We start from the raw sequence: 27215 nt of genomic DNA, 5'->3' as shown, positions 1-27215 counted from the left end.
TTAAAAAGACACCGATTTTGGTCATCTTCTTAACCCTTTTTAACCATGGAATGATGGTTTTAAACAGAAATTAACTTCCAGGGGTGTTTTTATGGAGTTGGCGAACTCTTCTGTTTGTCTACAGCTATTTCTATGCATTTAACTCTTTCCAGGGAGCTGGTTTTATGCTGGGAAAAGTCCTACGCATAACGGGTGAGGACCTTATTTGAATTACCCCGACGTACGAGCGGTTTGAATCGGAAGGAGCGCCCTGAGACTGACTGCTCATGCAAGAAGTGAGAGGAATCGCACCCCCAAAGGCTGAGAATCTTCTCGCCGAGCAGATCGATGAGGATGTAACCGCCCTGCCTGGTAGACGCGGTCTTCCCTTTCGGCTCGCGCGGGTGGAGATACATCCGCCACACGGTTCCTCTGGCCACGAGGCTTCGGATGAGGTGAGCAACGCCCCAGGAGCAATTCAGGCACGTAAATCCAGGCTTCTAGTAACATCCAAGGAGCGTGGGGTAGCGGAGACCTTTTCGGCAGGCGAGAAGATGGGACGTGTAAACTTTGAAGCCCCTCAACCTTGTCGTTTGGTAAATGAAGAGCAGCTCGGCGCTACCTCAAGCATCAGAAAGGTCATCCGTTACCAGCATTTAGGCAGCAAAGCCACCGAATTCCTAGAGGGTCGGATGAATCGTGCCCTAAATCCCGCAGAAGAGATTCCTGCTGATGGGAACGGGAGCTAACTAGGACGCAAAGCTGCAACAACCCTCGTTTCCAAGGGAAAACTGAAGGCGGCCGTGATCTCTCCCTTGTATTTACAGCCAATTCAGTGGTCCGGAACGCTCTCCCTGCAGGTTTTCCTTCTTGAATATGGAGAGGAATCAACACCACCTGAAGGTGATTCGTCACACGGCTCTGCACAAGGAACTACGCTCTCTTTGGCATCCCACCATGCGACAACTCAACTGCAGGTACAAGGAGAGCGGCGGCGGTAAGTGGGTCCTGTCACCCCTGAGCCAGGCCTTGGGCATCACCGTGCAAAATAAATGAGCCCCTGCAGCCACCCCAAGCCTTTCCCAGACGAGACCGTGCCCAGGAGCTCTATAGGGACCTTCGTTTGAGACAGATCCGCAGTCTCACATGGCTATACTGCTTTATATACGCTCCGTCTCACCTCTAGACCCCCTCTCATAGTCCCAAAATGTAAAGAGTAGCTCGACAGGCCAAGTAGACCGATGGCTTCTGCTCGTATGGTGAGGCAAGAGAGGACGTTGGCTGGAGAATCCTGCTGCTGGCATGGTTGGACCCCCAAAACTGCCGGAGGAACGGACTTTTTTAGGACGGGATGGGACGGGGGCTTGTGGAGGGGGACGGCGGGGGCTAAGAAACACAGCCAAACAGGGTTCATCCTCGCTGTCTCATGCACCGACGTCATGTTTCCTCTCCCAGGGCACTGGGACCGCAAGAAGATGGTGGTGGATGGATGACCCGAGGCTTTCTTGCTGAGGGTTCGCAGTCGCGTATCGTCCCTGGCGTCTCTCCCTTCTCTCCGTCCGTCCCATCGGCGCCTGGATGCTGCTGCCGTATCCGTCCCGTCGTCGCTGCTGGTGGCCTGTATCCGTCCCAGGAGGAGAGGGAAGCCATGAGAGGGGGAAGGAGGGTCGGCTCAGAGGAGGCAAAGTCTTTTTTGGGGGCGGGCGGTGAGGCAGCGCGACACAAGTGAGGAGAACATGTCCAGTTCAGGGAGGAGAGCTTCTCCTCCTGGGATGCCCTTGCGTTGGGGATTCCTTCAACGCCTGGACCACACCCGAGGCCTCAAAATATTGAGCAATGCAGTGAATCTCCCCCCCTCCTGACCCCCAAAACCATGCCATGCCCGTGGGACGACGGCACCTCCGATGGGCGATACCTCCTCATCCCTACCCCTGCTCCTCCGAACGCAAGCCGGGAGCTGCCGCCACGTCGCCTGCCGAGGTCTAGGACGTCTGGAGGGCCTCCTACGAGCCGTTTCGGCTGGCGGCAGCGCACCGGTTGCAAGCCGGGTGGCTTCCCAAGAACCTCCATGACAAAGATGACTTAAGCGCTTCTTCTACGGCCCTGATTAATTACAATGAGCTCGGGATAGTCGGTGTCCCCGTCCCCACCTTGGGCGATTGTCCCTGGAGAAACCAGTCTCTTCCCTGTCTTGGTAGCTTGGAAAGACGTCCAACACCTTCCAGCCTTCCTGGGGTGCCGGGTGCTTTTGGTCCGCACCTTGGGCTGAGCAATCCTCCGTCTACCTCCTTGTTCGCTCCACCACCGTCAAGGTGCCCCTGCAACCCGCCACGTCCGTGCCCTTTTTTCCCTTTTTCTCCGCCGCAGAGAGGTTACAAGATTTCTTCTGGGGTTTTGGGTTGGGTTTTTTTTGGTTTTTACAGAATTTTCTGGTTATTTGTGCATCGGACGTTGAGAATTTCCCCGCTTACTCAAGGCGGCAAATGCGCCGGCCTTTCCGGTACGAAAACGAGCAGGAAACGCTCTGGTCTGAGGCAGAAATCCAAACCGATGAGTTCATCGTCCTACATCAGATTAGACGACACCCCAAAAAAAAAAAGCTGCACGAAGAAGAAAATATGATTTGGGGAGATGTGGGTTTTCACACTGCATGTGACCAGGAGCCGGCAGAAGAAGCGCGTGGGCCTCCCAGGAAGACCTGAGGGAAGGGCCAGACGCGGCTCAGTTTAATAAAACTAAACTAGTAAAATAAAACTGAGGCTTTCGGATCCTAAAAACGAGGCTTGGTACCCTAAAATGAAGGTTAAGACCCTACAAATGAATCTTTGGACCCTCAAAGGAGGGTTAAAGCACGTTGAATGAGGCTTTGGATGCTAAAAACGAAGATTGGGTTCCTCAAGTGACCCCTTGAGCCTTAAAAAGGAGGCTTTCAGCCCTGAAAAAAGAGGTTTGGACCCTAAAAATGAGGCTTTCAGCCCTGAAAAAAGAGGTTTGGACCCAAAAACCGAGGCTTTGAGCAATAAAAATGAAGCTTTGAGACCCAAAATGAGGTTCTGTTCCCTAAAGTGAGGGTTTAGACGCTTAAATTGAGGCTTTGGACCCTAGACTTGGTGCTTTCAGACTTTGAAAACTAAAAAATGATGCTTTGGGCCCTAAAATGATGTTTCAGGCTACAAATGTAGCTTTTGAACTTCTTAAAAGAGTGGCTTTTGGCCCTAAAAATGAGAGGTTAGACCCTTAAAATGAGGCTTCAAGCCTTAAAAATAGTATTAGGAACCCTAAAATTAAGACTTTGAGCTGTCAAAGAGGGGTTTGGACCCTAAAAATGAGAGTTTGGACCCTAAAATTGAAGCTTTGAGCCCTATAACTGAGGGTTTGGAAACCGAAACGAGGCTTTGGACTCTGAAGCGGGCGGTGAGAACCTCTTGAAAATGAGGTTTGGACTCTAAAACAAGACTTTGGAAATGAAAACGGAGGCTTTGACGCTGAAGAATAAGCATTGGGCATAATTTAAGGTTTTTGACCCTAAATAATGAGGCTTTGGACTCTGTAAAGGAATGTTTTGGCCCTCGGAATTTGGGTTTGGAAAATAAAAATGAGGCTTTGGGCCGTGAAAATGAGGCTTTGGGTCCTAAGAATCACAGACCGGATCCTAAAAACTAGGCTGAAAAAATGGAGTCCGTGAAATGAGGCTTCGTGCTCTAAACGTGAGGGTTGAGAATCAAAAAAAATGAGGATTTAGGTCTTAAAAAAGAGAGCTTTTTGTCCCAAAGTGTGGCAGGGCTTCGAGCCAGAGGGGCAAGACTTCGCTGGTGTTCATACCTCAACTGGGCACGTCCTGATGGGACCTTCTCTGAGCACGGGGTTGGGCTGGAGACCTCTCGATGTCCCCTCCAACCACAAATAGTCCATGATTTTTATGCTGTCGCTCAGTAGAAAGACCCGATTTGACAAGCTCGGATGGTCAGGGGTGACAATCCGGACACCCCCCAGTGAGCCGCATCTCACCCCAACGCTGAGCTCCGGTTTCTGGGGAGGTCTCTCCATTTTGGAACGTCAACAAGACGTTCACGTTCCCAGCCCGGCGTCCTCAGATCTCCTGCAAACCAGCTCAGAAAGATCCGCCCCTACGGCGTCACCTTCGGTGTGGCGGACGCTCATCGCTCGCTCACGCCCGTGTCCTCAGGAATAACCTTCGCTCAAGGTCGGGGATTGAATTTTTAGGGTGGTCCGTGCCCCACAGATGTTGGGGGGGGGGTCCTAAGCGGAAGATTTCCGTAAGGACGGGTGGGTTCCTGCGTTGGATTGGATGGATTTGGGCAAGGAGGATGATGGCGGGTGACAGCAGAGGACACGAGTGCCGTAGTGCTGGGACTGGAGATGGACCTTCCGTCACCGCCGGCAGCCCACGGGATGGCCAACCGGCAGACCTAGCTGGAGGATTTCAGGAGGAGAGAGAGAAAGTGGATCTAAATTGGGTAAACTGGGAGAGAAATGGGATAGTCAAGAGCTCCAAGAGCTCCAGGAGCTGAGCCGGGCTCAGCCTTGCTCTCGCTCCTTCCCCGCTCCCTTACGGCCCTGGCTGAAAGCTCCGGTGGCCTCCGCTGCCCCTGCTCGTCGGTGCCCCCCACGCCTCCCAGCCGCGCTCGCAGCCTCCCCTTTCCCCTCCCGGGGACTCCCAGATCTTCCGAACGTTGCCCCGAGTGCCCGGTTGCCCTCTCTTCCCCCAGACAGCAGGTTCCCTTCCGTAGCGACCGTGGAAAAGGTCCGGAGGGACGGTCCCTCAGGCGACCCCCGCCTCCAGGACCACGTCGGGCTGATCTCCGGAGACATGGCCAACCGTAAACCCCTTCTCCCCCATCCCGGTTGCGACCAATTCAAAAAGTCAACGCTCTTTGGCAACTCCTTTCTGTTTTTATTCAGCTCTTTCCCCATCACTCCTCGTGTCCCGAAGACCGATCGGGTTTCTGCAAAAGAAGAGAGACTCTTCTAAAAAAATACCACAGGTTTTGGAAACTCTTTGCCGCTTTTGGACAGCTTCATGCCCAAGGTGGGAACATCAATTGGAACAAAGAGCTCTTCGAAGAGTCCCCGGTCTCCCTCTAATTCTTCATTTCTAGAAGGAAATAGCACCCAAAAATGACAGGGATTCAAGTCACGTAGCTATTTGGCCAACTCAAGCGGTGCTTCCTCTGCTCCGGGCATCCCAAGCCCTGATCACTCCATCCAAGGCCACTCCATCCTGCCTCTGGTCTGCCGTGGCCGGCATTGCGTCGCCCTGGACTCCTCGTACGTTGGTGGCACCAAAAGGGAAGGTTCGAAGCTGTATCCGGCTAAGACGGTCTTCTGCGGTTCTTTCAGCAGTGACCAGAATAGCTCAGGTCTCGATTTTAGTAATTGTGCTGATTCGGGTCTTGGTGGCTGTGCAATGAAGAACTTGTAGGTCGGCTCCGCAGGCAGCTTGGCCTCAGAGCACGTTGAGGGCGATTTCCTTCCGTCGGGAAGGTTCATTTCTCCTCCTCTTCCTCCTCCTCTGCCCCTCCGAGGTTTCGTTGCATCGGGTTGGCCGGCCACAGGCTGCTTTCTCCCAGAGGAAGCCCTCGGGATCGCCCGCTGCCGCCTGGAAGGACACAACGGGAGAGATCTACCTGAGGACGTGACGGGTTTGGGGCCGCATCCTGCCCCTCCCCGTGAGCCACGTGCCTCTTTGCGCAGCCGTCGGCAGCTCAGGAGAGGAAACGCCCTGAGCCGGACCCCTCGGCCGACACACGGCGCTGTGGCCCCAGGCCACGCTGGGGCTCCCCTGAAGGGCTGGAGAAGATCCGGCCCTGGGAAGTGGGGGGCTCCCGGCAGCCCCGCCCCACCCCGCCCGGGCGTCGCCTTCACCGCTGTCGGGCGGCGATGGAGGGGGAGTGTCGGGGCTGGGGAAGGGGCTCTTGCCGTCGCTGGCTCAGGAGGGTTTGGGTGGGAAGGGACCTTTGAAGGTCCCTGCGGTCCAAGCTCTGCCATGAGCAGGGACGTCTTCAACCGCCTCAGGTTGCTCAGCGCCCCGTCCAACCCCACCTTGAACGGGGCATCTACCACCTCTCCGGGCCAAACGACCCCATGCGGACGCCAGCCCTGAGCCTTCAGCCTCACCTGACCCAAGACCTTTTCCTCTTCCTCATCCCCGTGGTTTTGGAGAGCTCTGCTGTTTCACCAGTGGGCGAGCTCGGACTCCCAGGAGAGGGAAAATGAGATCCCACTGGAAGATGGAAGGAGAGACCCCGTCAGAAGATCATCGCTGGGCCGCTGCCGGCCCCGGTGATGGGCAGCGGAGCTCAGGCCTCTTCCCAAAACACCCGAAAGGGCCGTTCTGCTCCCCTCACAGCCGCCACCGCCACCTCCCACCCTCCCCGACACCGCCTCCTGCCCCGGTTCCCCATTTCCAACGGGCGTTTTGCAGCTGCGTTATCAGCGCCGGCTTTGGGACCGAGGAGCTGGGGGACACCGGGGGGTGACCGGGACACTTTGGGGGGGTGACCGGGACACTTTGGGGGGGTGATTTCCCCATCAGACGATGGAAGTTCGTTGCCCGTCCCATGGAAAGGAACCAGGAGATGCTTCACCTTGCCCGTCTTGCCCGAGAGGTGGCGAACCCTCTCCTCCACTCCGCTCCTGCTCGCCAGGGACTCGTCTCAAGGTTTTGAGAGGAGCCCGGGGCGGTGATTTGGACACAAACTCCGTTCCAAACCTGGAAACAAGGAGAAGACACCGACATGACCCAGAGCATCACCAGCCCTTGCCGCTCGCCGCGATCACCTGCTCACAGGCAGAGTTTGGCATGGCCGTAAAGGCAGTTGTTTTCCCAAGTCTACCATGGTTTTCCCAATTCTACCACGTTTTTTGCCAATTCTACCATGTCTTTCCCAATTCTACCATGTCTTTCCCAAGTCTACCATGATTCTTCCCAAGTCTACCATGATTTTTCCCAAGTCTACCATGTTTTTTACCAAGTCTACCATGTTTTTCCCAAGTCTATGATGTTTTTTTTCCCCAATTCTGCCATGGTTTTTCACAATTCTACCATGTTTTTCCAAGTCTACCATGTTTTTTCTGAAGTCAACCATGTTTTTTTCCCAAGTCTACCATAATTTTTCCCAAGTCTACCATGCTTTTTCCCAATTCTACAATGCTTTTTCCCAATTCTACCATGCTTTTTACCAAATCTACTATGTTTTTCCAAGTCTACCATGTTTTCTACCAAGTCTACCATGCTTTTCCTAAGTCTACCATGTTTTTTTCCCAATTCTACCATGCTTTTCCCAATTCTACCATGCTTTTTCCCAGTTCTACCATCGTTTTCCCAAGTCTACCATGCCCCATCCCCACGGACAGCCCTGGGAAGTGGGGGGTCACCCAGCAAAGAGGTCCAGGCCACCATGGGAAGAAAATGTTGCCTGAATTCCTCTGTCTTCCCCTCAGATCTGCCTTACGGGAGCGACTACGGCCTGGGGACATCAACAGGAGTGGCGGCCTGGTGTCCCCAAGGGAGGACACCCGTGGTGTCACAGGGACCAAATGCTGCCTTGAGCGTCGGGACGGAGCGACGGCTGCAGCCGCCAACGGACTCACTTGGGAAAGATGATGACACGGCCAGAAAAACTCAGTGAGGCCACAGGTACCACCGGGGACACCGCCATGTCCAGCAGCTGGGGGACCTGCAACGGAGGGGCACGAAGGTGGCAGGAGGTCCTCAGCGTGGCTGAGGGTCCCGATGTCGGCGGAGCCCAAGGCAGTGGGAGTTGGCAGGACTGTGGCTTTCACCCGGCCTCAGTGGATGGCCACGTCCTGGTGGGCCACATGCCAGCGGTGCCGGGACACCGCCGTGGGACTGCCCGCGCCCCGGGGAAACCGAAATGCTCACCTTGAAAATGGCTTTTCCCAAGTTCTCCTGCCCAGACAACGTCTCCAGGAAGCCGTAGTAGAAGCGCATTTGCACCTTGGTGCCTTCAATAAGCAGCACCCCGATGTCCCGCAGGACTAGGGCGACGTTCTCCCCCTTCCCCAGGCAGTAAGAGAGGAGGGACATGGTGCCTTGGATGCAGTCTCCCACTTTCCACCGGGGCACAGAGGCGGCCTCGGCTACGTTGGAGTATTTGAGGGGCTCCAGCACCTTGTTGCCTGGGAAAGCACAGGAGAGGGATGGAGGCGCTCAACCACCGGCCCTACCGCGGGTCTTTCCCAGCGCTGCTTGTTGCGATCGTCGCATCGCCCAGCAAAACCCCTTTTGGAGCTGCTCTGCCGAGGGGGAGTTGCTGTCGAGAAGCGGCGCAGAGCCGGGGCAGGGACGCAGCGAGCGGGCAGCGGGACAGGGTTTGTGCCGCCGTCTTACCGGGCAGGTAGTCCTTGTCATCCGTCAGGTTGTGGACAAGTGCGAGATTCCTGGCCAGGCGAAACACGGGCATCTGGATTGTCACAACCTCCTTGTCAACCTCTATCTCTCTGGGGACAACGTCGAAGGTGCCGAGGGTGGGAATCCGGACTCCCTGCCAGTGGGCGAGAAGGGAAGGGCTGAAGGGCGAGGACCAGCCGGAGGGAAGAGCTGGAGGTGGCCCCGTCCAGGGATGGTGCTTCAGGCTGGATCCGGCCCCCTCCCGCTCTTCAGAGGCACGAGCCGGGCCCTGGGGAGAGCCCTGGGGAGGAGACGCCCCGTCCTTCCCCTCCGAAAAAGCAGTGCTGGAGTCGGGGCGGGAGCAGCCCGAGGGCACCCATGGGTCTCCAGCCACCGGCATCAGCCCTGCGGCGCAGGGCCACCTCCCGCAGGTGCTCCCACCCTCGCCCCATCCCGCCTTGGCCGTCGGTGGGGACTTCTGGGGTGAGTTCCTGCTTTCTGGGGAGAGGACGAGTGTCTGCAGAGCGTGCCCCGGGGCCGTGGGGACTCCCCAGCCCTCTGGGCGGACGGGTGTGCAATACCTTGTGGAGGAAGAGCTGCTCTTGAATGCAGATGGCCACCGCATCCCAGATGGCTCTTCGCTCTGGAAAGCGAAGGAAAACCAGGTCGCGCTCCACGTCCAGCGGCTCTCAACCCTCCCACCATCCCTGAGCCGCGGAGCGCAGCACATGCGAAGAGTCGTCACCGTCCCCGGCCCCAGATGGGGACACCCCTGGGACAGCCGCAGCGCCGAGCCTTGCCGCAGCAACCTTCCTGCGGTGGCTCTGGATGCCTGTACCTTCGGGAACGATGCTGGGCATGATGAAGGTGTGCTCCATCCCATCCCAGAAGTCCATCTGAGTCTTCCTCGCGCTGGCGTCTGGCTCCTTAGCAGCAACAGCCACTTGGGAACTTGTCTCCGTTTGTCCTGTGGACGCTTCTTCAGGGTGCTGGACCGCACTGTCCGGTGGTCCTTTTCGTACCCCAATGTGACACCGTGCTGCCCACCGGGACGCGGCCACCACTGACTTGCTGATCGCAGTGATACCACACCTGGTGACCTGCTGCCCTGTATCATGAGGATCCTGAAATTCCTGGAAGGGACGTGTGGTCTCCATGATCAATCCAAGAATATCCCAAGTCAGTTGGGAGCCACAAGGATCGAGTCCAACTCCTTTCTCCTCGCAGGGTTATCTAAGACTAAACCATACGATGAGCGCCCTCCAGACCCTCCGTGGACTCTGACAGGCTCAGCACCCAGTGGATCCAGTTCCGGAGCACCCGGGAAGAACCTTTTCCTGATGTTCATTGTGAACACCCCCTGACACGGCTCCATTCCATTCCGTCGTTCTATTGCGTCACCAGAGAGAGGAGACCACCACCTCCCCCTCTGTGGCCCCACTTGAGGACATTGTAGACCGCGATGAGGTCACCCCTCGGTGATGAGGTCACCCCTCGTTGATGAGGTCACCCCTCGGTGATGAGGTCACCCCTTGGCCGCCTCTTCTCCAAGCTGAACAAGCCAACCCACCTCAGCCGCTCCTCCTGAGTCTTGCCCTTGTGCCCCTTCACCAGTAGATGCGGGGTTGGGGGATTTTTAGCAAAGTTTTGGATACTCTCCCAGTATCCTTCTGGATAAACCACCCAGCACACAGCTAGACAAGTCCATCGCACGCTGGGTGAGCGATGGGCTGACGGGTCGGGCTCGAGAGTAAATGGGGTCACATCGGGCTGGCGGCCAATCACCGGTGGGGTTCCCCCAGGCTCAATTTGACGGCCAGTGCGCTTTATTGTTTTTATAAATGATCTGGACGCAGGAATCGAATGTACATTGAGTACGTTTGCCGACGATATTGAACTAGGAGGAACTGTGGACTCCTTCGAGGGTAGAGAGGCCTTATAGAGAGATGTGGATAGACCAGAGAGCTGGGCAAGCGCCAACCGTATGATATTTAAGAGCAAGTGCTGCATTCTCCACCTAGGACAGGGTAATCCTGGGTATACGTACAAACTGGGGGGGGAGAGGGTGGAGAGCAGCCCCGCGGAAAGAGCTCTGGGGGTTTGGGTCGATGGTGAGTTGAGTAGGAGTCCCCAGGGCACCCTGGCAGCCCAAAGGGCCAACCATGTCCCGGGGTGCATCCAACGCACCATCACTAGCCAGTCGAGGGAGGTGAATGTCCCGCTGTCGCGGCCCCGCCTCGAGTGCCGGGTGTGGTTTTGGGCGCCTCAGTAGAAGAAAGACGTCAAACTATGAGAGCGTGCCGCGGGGAGGGCGGCCAGGATGGTGAAGGGGCTGAAGGGCAAGACTCAGGAGGAGCGGCTGAGGTGGGTTGGCTTGTTCAGCTTGGAGAAGAGGCGGCCAAGGGGTGACCTCATTGCCGAGGGGTGACCTCATCAACGAGGGGTGACCTCATCACCGAGGGGTGACCTCATCACCGAGGGGTGACCTCATCGCGGTCTACAATGTCCTCAAGTGGGGCCACAGAGGGGGAGGTGGTGGTCTCCTCTCTCTGGTGACGCAATGGAACGACGGAATGGAATGGAGCCGTGTCAGGGGGTGTTCACAATGAACGTCAGGAAAAGGTTCTTCCCGGGTGCTCCGGAACTGGATTCACTGGGTGCTGAGCCTGTCAGAGTCCACGGAGGGTCTGGAGGGCGCTCATCGTATGGTTTAGTCTTAGATAACCCTGCGAGGAGAAAGGAGCTGGACTCAATCCTTGTGGCTCCCAACTGACTTAGCCACAAGGATTGAGTCCAGCTCCTTTCTCCTCGCAGGGTTATCTAAGACTAAACATACGATGAGCGCCCTCCAGACCTCCGTGGACTCTGACAGGCTCAGCACCCAGTGAATCCAGTCGGAGCACCCGGGAAGAACCTTTTCCTGACGTTCATTGTGAACACCCCTGACACGGCTCCATTCCATTCCGTCGTTCCATTGCGTCCACAGAGCAGACGGAGACAAGTTCCCAAGTGGCTGTTGCTGCTAAGGAGCCAGACGCCAGCGCGAGGAAGACTCAGATAGTCTTCTGGGATGGGATGGAGCACACCTTCATCACGCCCAGCATCGTTCCCGAAGGTACAGGCATCCAGAGCCACCGCAGGAAGGTTGCTGCGGCAAGGCTCGGCGCTGCGGCTGTCCCAGGGGTGTCCCCATCTGGGGCCGGGGACGGTGACGACTCTTCGCATGTGCTGCGCTCCGCGGCTCAGGGATGGTGGGAGGGTTGAGAGTCGCTGGACGTGGAGCGCGACCTGGTTTTCCTTCGCTTTCCAGAGCGAAGAGCCATCTGGGATGCGGTGGCCATCTGCATTCAAGAGCAGCTCTTCCTCCACAAGGTATTGCACACCCGTCCGCCCAGAGGGCTGGGGAGTCCCCACGGCCCCGGGGCACGCTCTGCAGGCACTCGTCCTCTCCCCAGAAAGCAGGAACTCACCCCAGAAGTCCCCACCGACGGCCAAGGCGGGATGGGGCGAGGGTGGGAGCACCTGCGGGAGGTGGCCCTGCGCCGCAGGGCTGATGCCGGTGGCTGGAGACCCATGGGTGCCCTCGGGCTGCTCCGGCCCCGACTCCAGCACTGCTTTTTCGGAGGGGAAGGACGGGGCGTCTCCTCCCCAGGGCTCTCCCCAGGGCCCGGCTCGTGCCTCTGAAGAGCAGGAGGGGGCCGGATCCAGCCTGAAGCACCATCCCTGGACGGGGCCACCTCCAGCTCTTCCCTCCGGCTGGTCCTCGCCCTTCAGCCCTTCCCTTCTCGCCCACTGGCAGGGAGTCCGGATTCCCACCCTCGGCACCTTCGACGTTGTCCCCAGAGAGATAGAGGTTGACAAGGAGGTTGTGACAATCCAGACGCCCGTGTTTCGCCTGGCCAGGAATCTCGCACTTGTCCACAACCTGACGGATGACAAGGACTACCTGCCCGGTAAGACGGCGGCACAAACCCTGTCCCGCTGCCCGCTCGCTGCGTCCCTGCCCCGGCTCTGCGCCGCTTCTCGACAGCAACTCCCCCTCGGCAGAGCAGCTCCAAAAGGGGTTTTGCTGGGCGATGCGACGATCGCAACAAGCAGTGCTTGGGAAAGACCCGCGGTAGGGCCGGTGGTTGAGCGCCTCCATCCCTCTCCTGTGCTTTCCCAGGCAACAAGGTGCTGGAGCCCCTCAAATACTTCAAGGTGGCCACCGCTGCCTCTGTGCCCCGGTGGAAAGTGGGGGACTGCGTCCAAGGCACCATGTCCCTCCTCTCTTACTGCCTGGGGAAGGGGGAGAACGTTGCCCTAGTCCTGCGGGACATCGGGGTGCTGCTTATTGAAGGCACCAAGGTGCAAATGCGCTTCTACTATGACTTCCTGGAGAAGTTGTCTGGGCAGGAGAACTTGGGAAAAGCCATTTTCAAGGTGAGCGTTTCAGTTTCCCTGGGGCGCGGGCAGTCCCACGGCGGTGTCCCGGCACCGCTGGCATGTGGCCCACCAGGACGTGGCCATCCACTGAGGCCGGGTGAAAGCTACGGTCCTGCCAACTCCCCACTGCCTTGGGCTCCGCCGACATCGGGACCCTCAGCCACGCTGAGGACCTCCTGCCACCTTCGTGCCCCTCCGTTGCAGGTCCCCCAGCTGCTGGACATGGCGGTGTCCCCGGTGGTACCTGTGGCCTCACTGATTTTTTCTGGCCGTGTCATCATCTTTCCCAAGTGAGTCCGTTGGCGGCTGCAGCCGTCGCTCCGTCCCGACGCTCAAGGCAGCATTTGGTCCCTGTGACACCACGGGTGTCCTCCCTTGGGGACACCAGGCCGCCACTCCTGTTGATGTCCCAGGCCATAGTTGCTCCTGTAAGGCAGATCTGAGGGGAAGACAGAGGAATTCAGGCAACATTTTCTTCCCATGGTGGCCTGGACCTCTTTGCTGGGTGACCCCCCACTTCCCAGGGCTGTCCGTGGGGATGGGGCATGGTAGACTTGGGAAAACCATGGTAGAATTGGGAAAAAGCATGGTAGAATTGGGAAAAGCATGGTAGAATTTGGAAAAAAACATGGTAGACTTGGGAAAAACATGGTAGACTTGGGAAAAAAAATGGTAGACTTGGTAGAAAACATGGTAGACTTAGGAAAGACATGGTAGAATTGGGAAAAAACGTGGTAGAATTGGGAAAAACATGGTAGACTTGGAAAAAATCATGGTAGACTTGGGAAAGACATGGTAGAATTGGGAAAAAACGTGGTAGAATTGGGAAAAACCATGGTAGACTTGGGAAAAACCATGGTAGGCTTGGGAAAACCATGGTAGACTTGGGAAAACAACGGCCTTTACGGCCATGCCAAACTCTGCCTGTGAGCAGGTGATCGCGGCGAGCGGCAAGGGCTGGTGATGCTCTGGGTCATGTCGGTGTCTTCTCCTTGTTTCCAGGTTTGGAACGGAGTTTGTGTCCAAATCACCGCCCCGGGCTCCTCTCAAAACCTTGAGACGAGTCCCTGGCGAGCAGGAGCGGAGTGGAGGAGAGGGTTCGCCACCTCTTGGGCAAGACGGGAAAGGTGAAGCATCTCCTGGCTCCTTTCCATGGGACGGGCAACGAACTTCCATCGTCTGATGGGGAAATCACCCCCCCAAAGTGTCCCGGTCACCCCCCGGTGTCCCCCAGCTCCTCGGTCCCAAAGCCGGCGCTGATAACGCAGCTGCAAAACGCCCGTTGGAAATGGGGAACCGGGGCAGGAGGCGGTGTCGGGGAGGGCGGGAGGTGGCGGTGGCGGCTGCGAGGGGAGCAGAACGGCCCTTTCGGGTGTTTTGGGAAGAGGCCTGAGCTCCGCTGCCCATCACCGGGGCCGGCAGCCGCCCAGCGATGCTCTTCTGACAGGGTCTCTCCTTCCATCTTCCAGTGGGATCTCATTTTCCCTCTCCTGGGAGTCCGAGCTCGCCCACTGGTGAAACAGCAGAGCTCTCCAAAACCACGGGGATGAGGAAGAGGACTCAGGTCAGGTGAGGCTGAAGGCTCAGGGCTGGCGTCCGCATGGGGTCGTTTGGCCCGGAGAGGCGGTAGATGCCCCGTTCAAGGTGGGGTTGGACGGGGCGCTGAGCAACCTGAGCGGGTTGAAGACGTCCCTGCTCATGGCAGAGCTTGGACCGCAGGGACCTTCAAAGGTCCCTTCCCACCGAAACCCTCCTGAGCCAGCGACGGCAAGAGCCCCTTCCCCAGCCCCGACACTCCCCCTCCATCGCCGCCCGACAGCGGTGAAGGCGACGCCCGGGCGGGGTGGGGCGGGGCTGCCGGGAGCCCCCCACTTCCCAGGGCCGGATCTTCTCCAGCCCTTCAGGGGAGCCCCAGCGTGGCCTGGGGCCACAGCGCCGAGTGTCGGCCGAGGGGTCCGGCTCAGGGCGTTTCCTCTCCTGAGCTGCCGACGGCTGCGCAAAGAGGCACGTGGCTCACGGGGAGGGGCAGGATGCGGCCCCAAACCCGTCACGTCCTCAGGTAGATCTCTCCCGTTGCGTCCTTCCAGGTGGCAGCGGGCGATCCCGATGGCTTCCTCTGGGAGAAAGCAGCCTGTGGCCGGCCAACCCAAGGGCAAAGCCCAAGCATGGAAGCAGAGCCGAGCGCAGGCGGCAAAACCTCGGAGGGGCACAGGAGAAGGAGGAGGAAGAGAAGGAGTACAAGTAGGAGGACCAGTAGGAGGTGGAATAGGAGAAGCGGAGAAAATCCTCGCTGAACTGGCAGCGGCGAAGGCGGCGAAGACGGCGAAAGCCAAGCCCTCCCGTTCTCCGGAAACCTCCATCGTCACAACACCCCTAATAGGCATTTTATCGTCAGTGAGCTCTGAGGCCAACCTGCTGAGTAAGTCCATCTCAGAGGTGCTCCAACAGCCGCCACCGAGACCGAGATGGTCAAAATAGTGAGAGTTCCCTCCTGAGAAAGTCTGGCCGGCGCCGGAATAACCTCAGAAGTTTTACTACAGCCATGGCGCTCCGAGGCCACCCTGCTTGAGGAGCCCCTCGATGAACACCTCTTACTTCCTCCGACCGATGGTCGAGGGGACCAGCTCAATACGATTCCTCCCGTTGAAGACCTGCTCGGCGCACCCTCGGCCGGAGAGGCCCCGGGGCGGAGTGATGGGGAAAGAGTTGAATAAAAACAGAAAGGAGTTGCCAAAGAGCGTTGACTTTTTGAATTGGTCGCAACCGGGATGGGGGAGAAGGGGTTTACGGTTGGCCATGGCTCCGGAGATCAGCCCGACGTGGTCCTGGAGGCGGGGGCCGCCTGAGGGACCGTCCCTCCGGACCTTTTCCACGGTCGCTACGGAAGGGAACCTGCTGTCTGGGGGAAGAGAGGGCAACCGGGCACTCGGGGCAACGTTCGGAAGATCTGGGAGTCCCCGGGAGGGGAAAGGGGAGGCTGCGAGCGCGGCTGGGAGGCGTGGGGGGCACCGACGAGCAGGAGCAGCGGAGGCCACCGGAGCTTTCAGCCAGGGCCGTAAGGGAGCGGGGAAGGAGCGAGAGCAAGGCTGAGCCCGGCTCGGCTCCTGGAGCTCTTGGAGCTCTTGACTATCCCATTTCTCTCCCAGTTTACCCAATTTAGATCCACTTTCTCTCTCTCCTCCTGAAATCCTCCAGCTAGGTCTGCCGGTTGGCCATCCCGTGGGCTGCCGGCGGTGACGGAAGGTCCATCTCCAGTCCCAGCACTACAGCACTCGTGTCCTCTGCTGTCACTTGCCATCGTCCTCCTTGCCCAAATCCATCCAATCCAACCCAGGAACCCACCCGTCCTTACGGAAAGCTTCCGCTTAGGACCCCCCCTCCACCTCCAGGACCGCGTTGGGCCGATCGCAGAGCCGTGGTGTCCCAGGTGCGTTACGACGCGCCGTCATCGTTAGAGGGTTAGCTGAAAGGTTTTATTAAACAATTAGCGACTCCTCCAGTTGAGGAGACGCGTCACCCTCGCCACATCGGTCCTGCGGGTTGACCCGTTGATGGGGGCGTCGTATGGAACGGTCTTTACGGCGTTTCTCCGGTTGCCTCCTTGGGGCCCAGCAGATACCTCAGTTTTAATAATAAAATAATCCCGATTCATCTAATTCACTCTCCTCGCTAAGTTCTTGGCCGGGCTCCTCCCAGATATTTCCGTCCCGATCAAATTTCGGCGAAGGGCTCACTCCGCACCTCCGGATATCACGATTGAATCCGCCATCCGGCCGACTACGCCAATTAGGTGAAGTATTAAGAGAAGTCATGGTTGTGGGGTCAACTAAAGGGTGACGGGCACCCAGGATTAACCACCCCATGATGTGATGGGACCCCAGGGTTAACCACCCCAAGGATGATGGGTGCCCAGGATTAACCACCCCAAGGGTGATGGGCACCCAGGGTTAACCACTCCAAGGGTGATGGGTGCCCAGGATTAACCACCCCAAGGGTGATGGGACCCCCGGATTAACCACCCAAAGTGTGATGGAACCCCAGGATTAACCACCCCAAGGGTGATAGGACCCCAGGATTAACCACCCCAAGGGTGATGGGACCCCCGGATTAACCACCCAAAGTGTGATGGAACCCCAGGATTAACCACCCAAAGTGTGATGGAACCCCAGGATTAACCACCCCAGGGGTGATGGGCCCAAGGACAGATGGGTCCCCAGCGTTAACCACCTCAAAGGGCGATGGGCCCCCTGGGTGGTGGACCCCTGGCATTAACCACCTTCAGTTGTTGCAACCCCTGGGTGGGCACCCCGGGGGTTAAGGGTCTCTGGTGTAGGTCAGGAAATAGCGATGAGCTGCTCCTGAACCCCCATGGCACCAGATTGTTGTCCTGGGCAGGACCCCTCGGATCATCCCAATGGGACGGGACCCCAGGAGGTCCCCTCGGATCATCCCAGTGGGACGGGACCCTAGGAGGTCCCCTCGGATCATCCCAGTGGGACGGGACCCCAGGAGGTCCCCTTGCATCATCCCGGTGGGACAGGACCCCAGGAGGTCCCCTCGGATCATCCCAGTGAGATGGGACCCCAGGAGGTCCCCTTGCATCATCCCGGTGGGACGGGACCCCAGGAGGTCCCCTCAGATCATCCCAATGGGGCAGGACCCCAGGAGGTCCCCTCGGATCATCCCAGTGGGACGGGACCCCAGGAGGTCCCCTCAGATCATCCCAATGGGGCAGGACCCCAGGAGGTCCCCTCAGATTGTCCCAGTGGGACGGGACCCCAGGAGGTCCCCTCGGATCATCCCAGTGGGACAGGACCCCAGGAGGTCCCCTCAGATCATCCCAGTGGGACAGGACCCCAGGAGGTCCCCTCGGATCGTCCCAATGGGACAGGACCCCAGGAGGTCCCCTCGGATCATCCCGGTGGGACGGGACCCCAGGAGGTCCCCTCGGATCATCCCAATGGGACAGGACCCCAGGAGGTCCCCGTAGGCTACGTGGGGATGGTGGACCCCCATCCATCTGTCCCTCTGCCCGTCCCCTTGTCCTGGTCACCGTGGCTGTGCCGTCCCCATCGTTTGGTGGCCATGGCCACCACTATGGCTGTGACAGCCACCAGGACTGTGCTGGTGGCCATGGTCACACGGATGACTGTCCCCATGGTGGCACAGGCTGCCATGGCTGGTGGCCATCCCCACGACCATGCCAGTGGCCGTGACCACGCAGGTGGCCAGTGGCCATGGGGGCGACTGTGCCAACAGTGGTGGCCGTCCCCATGACCACGCCAGTGATCGTCCCCATGGCAGTACATACCGGTGACTGTCCCCACGACCTTGACAGTGGCCATGACCATGGGGATGACCATCCTCATGGTGGCCATGACCATCCCTATGACCGTGACCACGGGGATGAGGGTCCCCACGGCAGTGCCGGTGGCCAAGCTGGTGGCCATCCCCATGGTGACACAAGTGGCCACAGCCAATGGCCTTGAGCATGCTGGTGACCATCCCCATGACCACGCTGGTGGCCATCACCACAGGGTTGACCATTCTCACGGTGACCATGGCTGTAGATGTGGTCCCCGTGACCACACCGGTGGCCATCCCCATGACTGCTGGTGGCCATGACCACACTGGTGGCCATCATCACACGGTTGACCGTTCTCATGGTGGCCATGGCTGTAGATGTGGTCCCCGTGACCACGCCGGTGGCCATCCCCATGACTGCTGGTGGCCATGACCACCCGGGTGACCATCCCCATGCTGCCCACAACCGCGGCCATCCCTACGACCGTGACAGGTGACCGTCCCCCACAGCGGCCCGGGGTGGCCGGCGGCCACGCGGTCACCATGCCCATGGGTGACGGTGACGCCGAGGGACGAGCGGAGCCGGGTGCCGTAGCCAAGGAACCGGGTTTTATTCTGCTGCGGTTAAACAAGTGCCCGAGCCCCGGGGTGGGGGGGGGCCCTGGGGACACCGGGGGACCCCGGGGAGGACACCGGGGCCACCCGGACACCGGGGTCCCCCCCGCCACCGGGGGATATATATATATATTCATATTTATAGTTGCAGTGGTCCTCGTCACCCCCCCCCTTCCCCGAACACCCCCACCCCTGGGTGCTGCCCCCCCCCACCTTCCCCGCACCGGATTTAGGGTGAAACGAGGCATTTCTGGCAGTGTGGCCCCCCCCCCCACCTCCGGATTGGGGGCGGATCGGGGGGTGGGGGGGAGGATGGGTGGGGGGGTGGCCCCGGGTGGGGGAGCGGGGGTGGGGGGGGGGCCCCCCACAGCCCCCCCCCCCCTCAGTCGTCGATGCAGATGACTTCGCCCCCGCGCGGCTCCTTCTTCTCCGGCCCTTCGGCCTCGCGCTCCCGTTTCACCAGCACCGGGGGGCCGTTGGCGGCGGCTGCGGGGTGGGGGGAGGTGGTGGGTCCAGACACCCCCCCAGACCCCCCCAATGACACCCTCCTGGGGACCCAGGCATCGGGGTGCCCCCCACCCATGGACCCAGGCACCCTTTGATGGACCCAAATGCCCTGGGACCCCCCACCCATAGATCCAGGCACCCAGAGACCCCCACCCATGGACCCAGGCATCTGGGGGCCCCCACCCATGGACCCAGGCGTCTGGGTGCCCCCCTCCCATGGACCCAGAGACCCCCACCCATGGACCCAGGCATCAGGGTGCCCCCCTCCCATGGACCCAGTCACCCTTTTATGGACCCAAATGCCCAAGGACCCCCCCACCCATAGATCCAGGCACCCAGAGCCCCCCACCCATGGACCCAGGCATTGGGGTGCCCCCCACCCATAGACCCAGGCACCCTTTGATGGACCCAAATGCCCTGGGACCACCCACCCATAGATCCAGGCACCCAGAGACCCCCACCCATGGACCCAGATGTCCAGGTGCCCCCCTCCCACGGACCCAGGCACCCAAAGACCCCCCCCATGGACCCAGGCACCCAGAGACCCCCCCGCCCATGGACCCAGGCATCTGGGTGCCCCCCTCCCATGGACCCAGGCACCCAGAGACCCCCACCCAGGGACCCAGGCACCCAGAGACCCCCACCCATGGACGCAGGCATCCGGGTGCTCACCGGTGATGAAGGAGCCAGGCGGCATCTGGCTGTAGTTGGCCCCTCCAGGGGGGAGGGCTCCGGCCGGGGGGGTCCCAAAGGTGCCCCCATAGCTCTGGGGGGTGGCATAGGGCCCCGGCGGGAAGGTCTGGAGGGACGGGGACACCGCTGTCACCACCCCCCCTCCTCCTGCCACCGGGATGGGGGGAGATGCTCCTGGCGAGGTCTGGGTGGGGCTCCCCGAGGCGGGTGTCCCCACGGGAGGGGGATCCCCGCGTGTCCCCAGGGCTGGGGGTGTCCCCAAGGCAGGGGTGTCCCCAAGGCAGGGGTGTCCCCAAGAGGGTGGCCCTGGGGCAGGGTGTCCCCAGTCTGGGTCCCCAGGGCTGGCAGGTAAGGGTCCCATAGGTGTGTGGGGGGGTGTTCCCCAAAGGAAGGGAGGGTCCCCAGGGAAGGGATGTCCCCAAGGCTGAGGATGTCCCCAAGGTGAGGGGTGGCCCCCCAAGGTGAAGGATGTCCCCAAGGCAGACTGACCCCCAAAGAAGGGGGGGGGACTGTCCCCCAAGGCAGGCGAGGTCCCCAAGGTGAGAGGTGTCCACAAGGAAAAGGTGTCCCCAAGAAGGGCTGTCCCCAAGGTGGGATATCCTCAAGGTGAGGGATGTCCCCAAGGTGGGAGCATGTCCCCAAGAAAAGGACGTCCCCAAGAAAAGGACATCTCCAAGGTGAGGGATGTCCCCAAGAAGGAATGTCCCCAAGGTGAGGGATGTCCCCAAGGTGAGGGATGTCCCCAAGGTGGGGGCATGTCCACAAAAAAAGGATGTCTCCAGGGCAGGGCTGTCCCCAAGAAGAATTGTCCCCAAGGTGAGGGATGTCCCCAAGTTGGGGAATGTCCCCAGGTTGGAGGCATGCCCCCAAAAAAAGGATGCCCCCAAGAAAAGGATGTCCCCAAGGTGAGGGATGTCCCCCAGTTGGGAGCATGTCCTCAAAAAAAGGACGTCTCCAAGAAAAGGATGTCCCCAAAAAAAGGATATCCCCCAAAAAAGGACGTTCCCAAGAAAAGGTTGTCCCCAGGGCAGGGCTGTCCCCAAGAATGGTTGTCCCCAAGGTGAGGGTTGTCCCCAAAAAAAGGACGTCCCCAGGAAAAGGACATCACCAAGAAAAGGACGTCCCCAGGGCAGGGCTGTCCCCAAGAACTGTTGTCCCCAACGTGAGGGATGTCCCCAGGATGGGATGTCCCCAGGGTGAGGGTTGTCCCCGAGGCAAGGAACACCCCAGGGAAAGGATGTCCCCAAGGTGGGGGGGGGGGGGATGTCCCCAGGGTGGCCAGGGAGGGTGGGGGGCTGTGACTTACGGGCGGGGGGTGGCTCTCGGTGCCCTTGCTGGCGAGGCGGCTGAGGATGCTGCGCTCCGACATCTGGAGGCGGGCGGCGATGGGGGGGATGCGGGAGAGGGTGGCGGGGAGGCGGGTGACGTCCGCCTTCATGTCACTCAGCAGCTCCTCCAGCTGGTTCAGCACTGGCACCGGGCGGGGAGGGGGGGGGAGAAAGAGAGAAAGAGGGGCGGGGGGGGGCCCGTCAGCGCCAGGGGGCCGCCCCGCGCCTCCTCGCAACTTACTCACAGGTTACTCGCAGGTTACTCATAGGTTACTCGGGGGTTACCGCTTACTCGGGGAGGGGGCGGCGGGGTGGAGATACTCACGTGAGAGCAGGGAGTGGGGTGGGGAGAGGGAGGGGAAGCCTGAGAGCTACTCAAGGGATACTCGGGGGATGCACCTACTCGGGGGATGCACCGGCGGGGAGTGGGGGCATGCTCGAGGGTGGGAGGACTCAGAGTTACTCTGGGTATGAGCCTTGAGTACCCTGGAAGTACTCCGGGTGTACTCCTTAACGCACTCCAGGTATACTCCTTACACGCACTGGAGGTACTCGGATTATACTACTTACTCTGAGTCTATTCTCTAGACACACCGGAGATACTCCAGGTTTGCTCTTTACACTCTGGGTATACTCCTTAGACACACCAGAGATACTCTGGGTATACTCCTCACACGCTCTGGGCATACTCCTTAGACACACTGGAGATACTCCGGGTATGCTCCTTGGACACTCTGGGTATGTGCCTTAGACACACCAGAGATACTCTGGGCATACTCCTTACCTACTCCAGGTCCACTCCCTAGACACACTGGAGATACTCTGGGTACACGCTTTTAGAGACACCAGAGATACTCCAAGCATATCGCTGAGGCACTGGAGGGTCTACGCTGCAGCTACACTGGAGATACTCCGGACTTACTCCTTAAACACCCCTCTCTAGACACAGCGGAGCTATTCCAGGTAAAATGTTTAGCGACACCTGAGATACTCTGGGTTTACTCCTTAGTCACTCTGGGCATATTCTGGGGGTACACCAGAGGTACTCTGGGTATGCTCCTTAGACACTCTGGATACACTCTTTAAGCGCTCCGGAGATACTCTGGATAGACTCCTTAGACACACTAAAGATACTCCAGGGATACTCCTTGGATACACCAGAGATACTCCAGATCCATGCTATAGCCACACCAGAGATACTCTGGGCGTCATCACTTGCTCCTGCCCAGGGCTAAGAGGCTGCAGCTCCACCACCGATACTCTGGGGATACTCATTACACAGCCCCTGAGATCCTCTGGGCCCCAGAGGTCCTCTGCACAGATCCATCAGCCTACACCAATGATACTCATTGCCTACTCCAGTGATACTGCTGGCAAAGGCATTCAAGACACCAGAGATACTCTGGGCTGACGCAGCATATTCCTCCAGAGTACTCCAGGCTTACTCATTACATACACCAGAGATACTCTGGGCTGACTCAGCACATTCCTCCGGAGTACTCCAGGCTTACTCATTAAATACACCAGAGATACTCTGGGAAAATACCGTCCATGCCCCAGGGAAACCCGGGCAAAGCTGTTACATGCAAGCAGGGACACCCCGTCCGTACATCAGCATTACTCCAGGCTTACTCATTGCATGCACCAGGGATACTCTGGCCACCGGGATACTCAGAATATACTCCTTCCATGCCCCCAAAAATACTCCGGGTAAATGCATTACATACTCCAGAAGTACACGGGACATACTAGTGACATACTCCAGACTTACACAACAGATACTCAGCAGATACATCTTAGCGCAAAGCGACAGAGGCACCCGCCTGCTCCTCACGCACCCCAGAGCCCCTCGGCCGCCCTAAATCCACACCCCGCCTTACTCCGACCTTACTCCCAGCTTACTCCCAGGTTACTCCAGGTTTACTCACACCCCAGAAACCCCTCGGGGACCTTCCAGCAGCTGCCCCGCCGCCCCCCCCTGCACCCCATCCCTCCCTCCGGCCGCCAGAAAGCACACGCAGAGCAAGGATACACCGGGAGCCGGTTGGGAGGAGAACCCCACTTTAATGATTGAGAGCGCGGTACAGAGGTGCGAGGCGCTACACGGGGCGTCCGCGCCGGGCGCGCCGGCCCACCCGCCTCTTACCCTTGTGCAGGACGGCGTTCGCGGGCTTGTTGCCCGCCAGCGACTCCTTGGACAAGTGCTGGTGGCTCTCGGCCAGGCACTCGACCTCGGCGAAGCGGGTGTTGAGGGCCATGGCGGGGTGGCTGGGGTCCTGCGTCATGTTCAGGTAGGCGGCGCGACGGAGCTGCTCCTCGATCACCAGCGCCTGCTCCAGCAGCTGGAGGCGGGGGGGGAGGAAGGGAGAGGGGTGGCAGAGGGGACCCAGGTGTCCGGGCACCCAACTCTGACCTCACCCATCGCTAGAGACCAGAGAGCACCCAGGTGTCCGGGCACCCAACTCTGACCTCACACCGCAACACTGCCCAGAGAGCACCCAGGTGTGTAGGCACCCAACTCTGACCTCGCACCGCAACAACACCAAGGAAGGACCCAGGCGTCCGAGCACCCAACTCTGACCTCACCCATTGCTAGAGCCCAGAGAGCACCCAGGTGTACGGGCACCCAACTCTGACCTCACCCATTGCTAGAGCCCAGAGAGCACCCAGGCGTCTGGGCACCCAACTCTGACCTCACTCATCACTAGAGCCCAGAGAGCACCCAGGTGTCCGAGCACCCAACTCTGACCTCATCCATCACTAGAGCCCAGAGAGCACCCAGGCGTCCGAGCACCCAACTCTGACCTCATGCACCACCACCACCAAGGAAGGACCCCGGCGTCCGAACACCCAACTCTGACCTCACCCATCGCTAGAGCCCAGAGAGCACCCAGGTGTCCGAGCACCCAACTCTGACCTCACACCGCAACACCACCAAGGAAGGACCCAGGTGTCCAAGCACCCAACTCTGACCTCATGCACCACCACCACCAAGGAAGGACCCAGGTGTCCGAGCACCCAACTCTGACCTCACCCATCACTAGAGCCCAGAGAGCACCCAGGTGTCCGAGCACCCAACTCTGACCTCACACCGCAACACCACCAAGGAAGGACCCAGGTGTCCGAGCACCCAACTCTGACCTCATGCACCACCACCACCAAGGAAGGACCCAGGTGTCCGAGCACCCAACTCTGACCTCACCCATCACTAGAGCCCAGAGAGCACCCAGGCGTACGGGCACCCAACTCTGACCTGACCACCCAATCACCCCCCCCCCAAGCCTCTTGCACGAGGCCCCTCATTGGCCAAGCCTCCCCCTCTCGTGCACAGCCCACGTGCAAGCCCCGCCCCCTTCCCACGGCCACTCCCCCCCTGCCCAAGCACTCCTGCAAGACCCCGTTGTGCCCAGACCCTCGTGCAAGACCCTCGTGCAAGCCCAACCCTCAGGTGAGCCCGGCCCTCACATGAGCCCGGCCCTCGTGCAAAAGCCTCGTGCGAGCGCAGCCCTCGTGCGAGCGCCGCGCTCACATGCACGCAGCCCTCGTGCAAGCCCCTGGTGCAAACTCAGCCCCGGTGCGAGTACAACCCTCGAGCGTGCCCCTGGTGCAAGGGAGCAGACCCTCCCCGCCCCAGCGTGAAAGCCGCCCTCGTGCGAGGCCCTTGCACGAGCCCAACCTTAGCGCGAGACCCTCGTGCAAGCCCCCGACGCAAAAGCAGCTGCCGTGTGGGTTCCTTCACCAGCGCCGCCCCGGCACGAGCCCCAGCGCCGGCACCAGCCCCACGCGAGCGCAACCCTCGTGCGAGCGCAACCCTCGTGCGAGCCCTCGTGCGCTCACCTTGAAGCGGCGTGCGAGGAACTTGTTCTTCATCTCGAGGAAGTTCCCTTTGGAGGCTTCGCCCTTAAAGGGTTCGTTGATGACCCCGAAGGCGCCGTCGTTCTGGATGTCCGTCCAGCGCGCGTAGCCGTGGCTGCGCGCTAAGGACTGTCACCGTGTCACCGCGTCACCGTGTCATCGCGTCACCGCGTCCCCAACGTCCCCCTCACCCCCCACCATACCCAGGGCGCGGAGCCGTGGCTGCGTGCTAAGGGCTGCCGCCTCGTCACCACCGCCGTGTCACCGTCACCACCGCTGCATCACCATCACCACCGCCGCGTCACCGTCACCACATCACCGTGTCACCGTCACTACCTCACCATGTCACCGTCACCACATCACCGCGTCACCGTCAGCACATCACCGTGTCCCCAGATTCCCCCAGGTCATTATCCAGCCATCGCACGGAGGCGTGGATGCACGTTAAGGACTGTCACCACATCAGCATCACCACCACGTCACCATGTCACCACCACGTCACTGTCACCGCGTCACCACATCACCATCGCCGCGTCACCCTGTCCCCAACGTCCCTCTCATCCCCCCCACGTCATCCCTCGGCCAGCCTGTGGAGCTGTGGCTGCGTGATAAGGACCGTCGCCGCGTCAGCGTCACCTCGTCACCGTCACCATCAACGTGTCGCCATCACCGCGTCACCACATCACCTGTCCCCAGTGTCCCCCTCACCCCCCCATATCCAGCACACGGAGCTGTGGCTGCGTGCTAAGGGCTGCCGCCTCGTCACCACCGCCGCGTCACCGTCACCACATCACCGTGTCACCGTCACTACCTCACCGCGTCACCGTCACCACATCACCACGTCACCGTCACCACATCTCTGTGTCCCCAACTTCCCCCAGGTCATCACCCAGCCATCGCACAGAGGCGTGGATGCACATTAAGGACTGTCACCACATCAGCGTCACCACCATATCACCATCTCCGAGTTGCCCCGTCACTGTCACCATGTCACTGTCACCATGTCACCCTGTGCACAGCATCTGCCTCATTGCCCCCAGGTCACCTCCCGGTCCAGAGCCGTGGCTGCACACTAAGGACTGTCACCGCGTCACCATGTCACCAACACCGTGTCACCGGCACCGCGTCACCACATCACCATCGCTGTGTCACCCTGTCCCCAACATCCCTCTCATCCCCGCCCCGCCCCTGGCTAAGGACCGGCACCGTGCCACTGCGTCACCGCCACTGTCACCACATCACCGTCACCACATCACCTTCACGGTGTCACCCTGTCCCCGGTGTTCCCCCTTGTCCCCGCCCCGGTCATCCCTGTTCAGCACGTGGAGCCGTGGCTGTGCGCTAAGGACTGTCACCATGTCACCGTGTCACCGTCACTATGCCACTGTCACCGGATCACCAAGGTCACCCTTACCCCCACCCGAGTTACCCCCGCCAGCACAAGGATTCGTGGCTGCGCCCTAAGGACAGCGACCAGGTCACCATGTCACCACGTCACCGTGTCCCCAGCATCACCTCCTCCCCCCCCCCTCACCTCCCCCTGAGGACTGTCCTCAGCGTCACCGTCACCGCTGTCCCCAACATCACCACTGTCCCCGTGTCACCCGCCCCTGGGTCACCCCCAACCTCGGTGTCACCCTCCTTGGTGCTGCCACTGCCACCAGCCCTGGGGAGGATGGTGGCACCCGGGGGGGGCCCCGGCGTGCCGGGGGGACCCAGGTGTGCCACGGGGGGACCCTGGCGTGCCACGGGGGGACCCAGGTGTGCCACAGGGACCCACAAGTGCCACGGGGAGACCCTGGCATGCTGTGGGTGGACCCCGGTGTGCCATGGGGGGACCCTGGTGTGCCACAGGGGGACCCAGGTGTGCCACGGGGGGACGCAGGGGTGACCCAGGAGTGCTCCGGGAGGACTCTGGCATGCCGTGGGTGGACCCTGGCGTGCCATGCGGGGATCCTGGCGTGTCAGGGGGACCCACGAGTGCCACGGGGGGACCCCAGCATGCCGGGGGGACCCACAAGTGCCACGGGGGGACCCTGGCATGCCGTGGGTGGACCCCGGTGTGCCACGGGGGGACCCAGAAGTGCCACGGGGGGACGCAGGGGTGACCCACGAGTGCCACGGGGGGACTCTGG

At 60.1% G+C, this 27215-nt stretch overlaps 1 protein-coding gene across 1 annotated transcript in view; it reads right to left on the bottom strand.

The window, feature by feature from the left end:
* Positions 1-19079: 19079 nt before the first annotated feature.
* The window catches only part of LOC132321863 (chromodomain-helicase-DNA-binding protein 3-like), a 74312-nt gene continuing 66176 nt past the window's right edge, over positions 19080-27215 (bottom strand). Inside the window, 5 exon segments of the mRNA XM_059835268.1 lie at positions 19080-19183; positions 19877-20003; positions 21204-21367; positions 23372-23567; positions 25063-25195. Of these exon segments, the coding sequence (XP_059691251.1) occupies positions 19080-19183; positions 19877-20003; positions 21204-21367; positions 23372-23567; positions 25063-25195 (724 nt within the window).

Source organism: Gavia stellata, unplaced genomic scaffold (genome assembly GCF_030936135.1).
Source record: "Gavia stellata isolate bGavSte3 unplaced genomic scaffold, bGavSte3.hap2 HAP2_SCAFFOLD_205, whole genome shotgun sequence".
Lineage (NCBI taxonomy): Eukaryota > Metazoa > Chordata > Aves > Gaviiformes > Gaviidae > Gavia > Gavia stellata.
The sequence above is the reverse complement of the archived record's forward strand: the minus strand, read 5'-3'. Positions and strand labels throughout refer to the sequence as shown.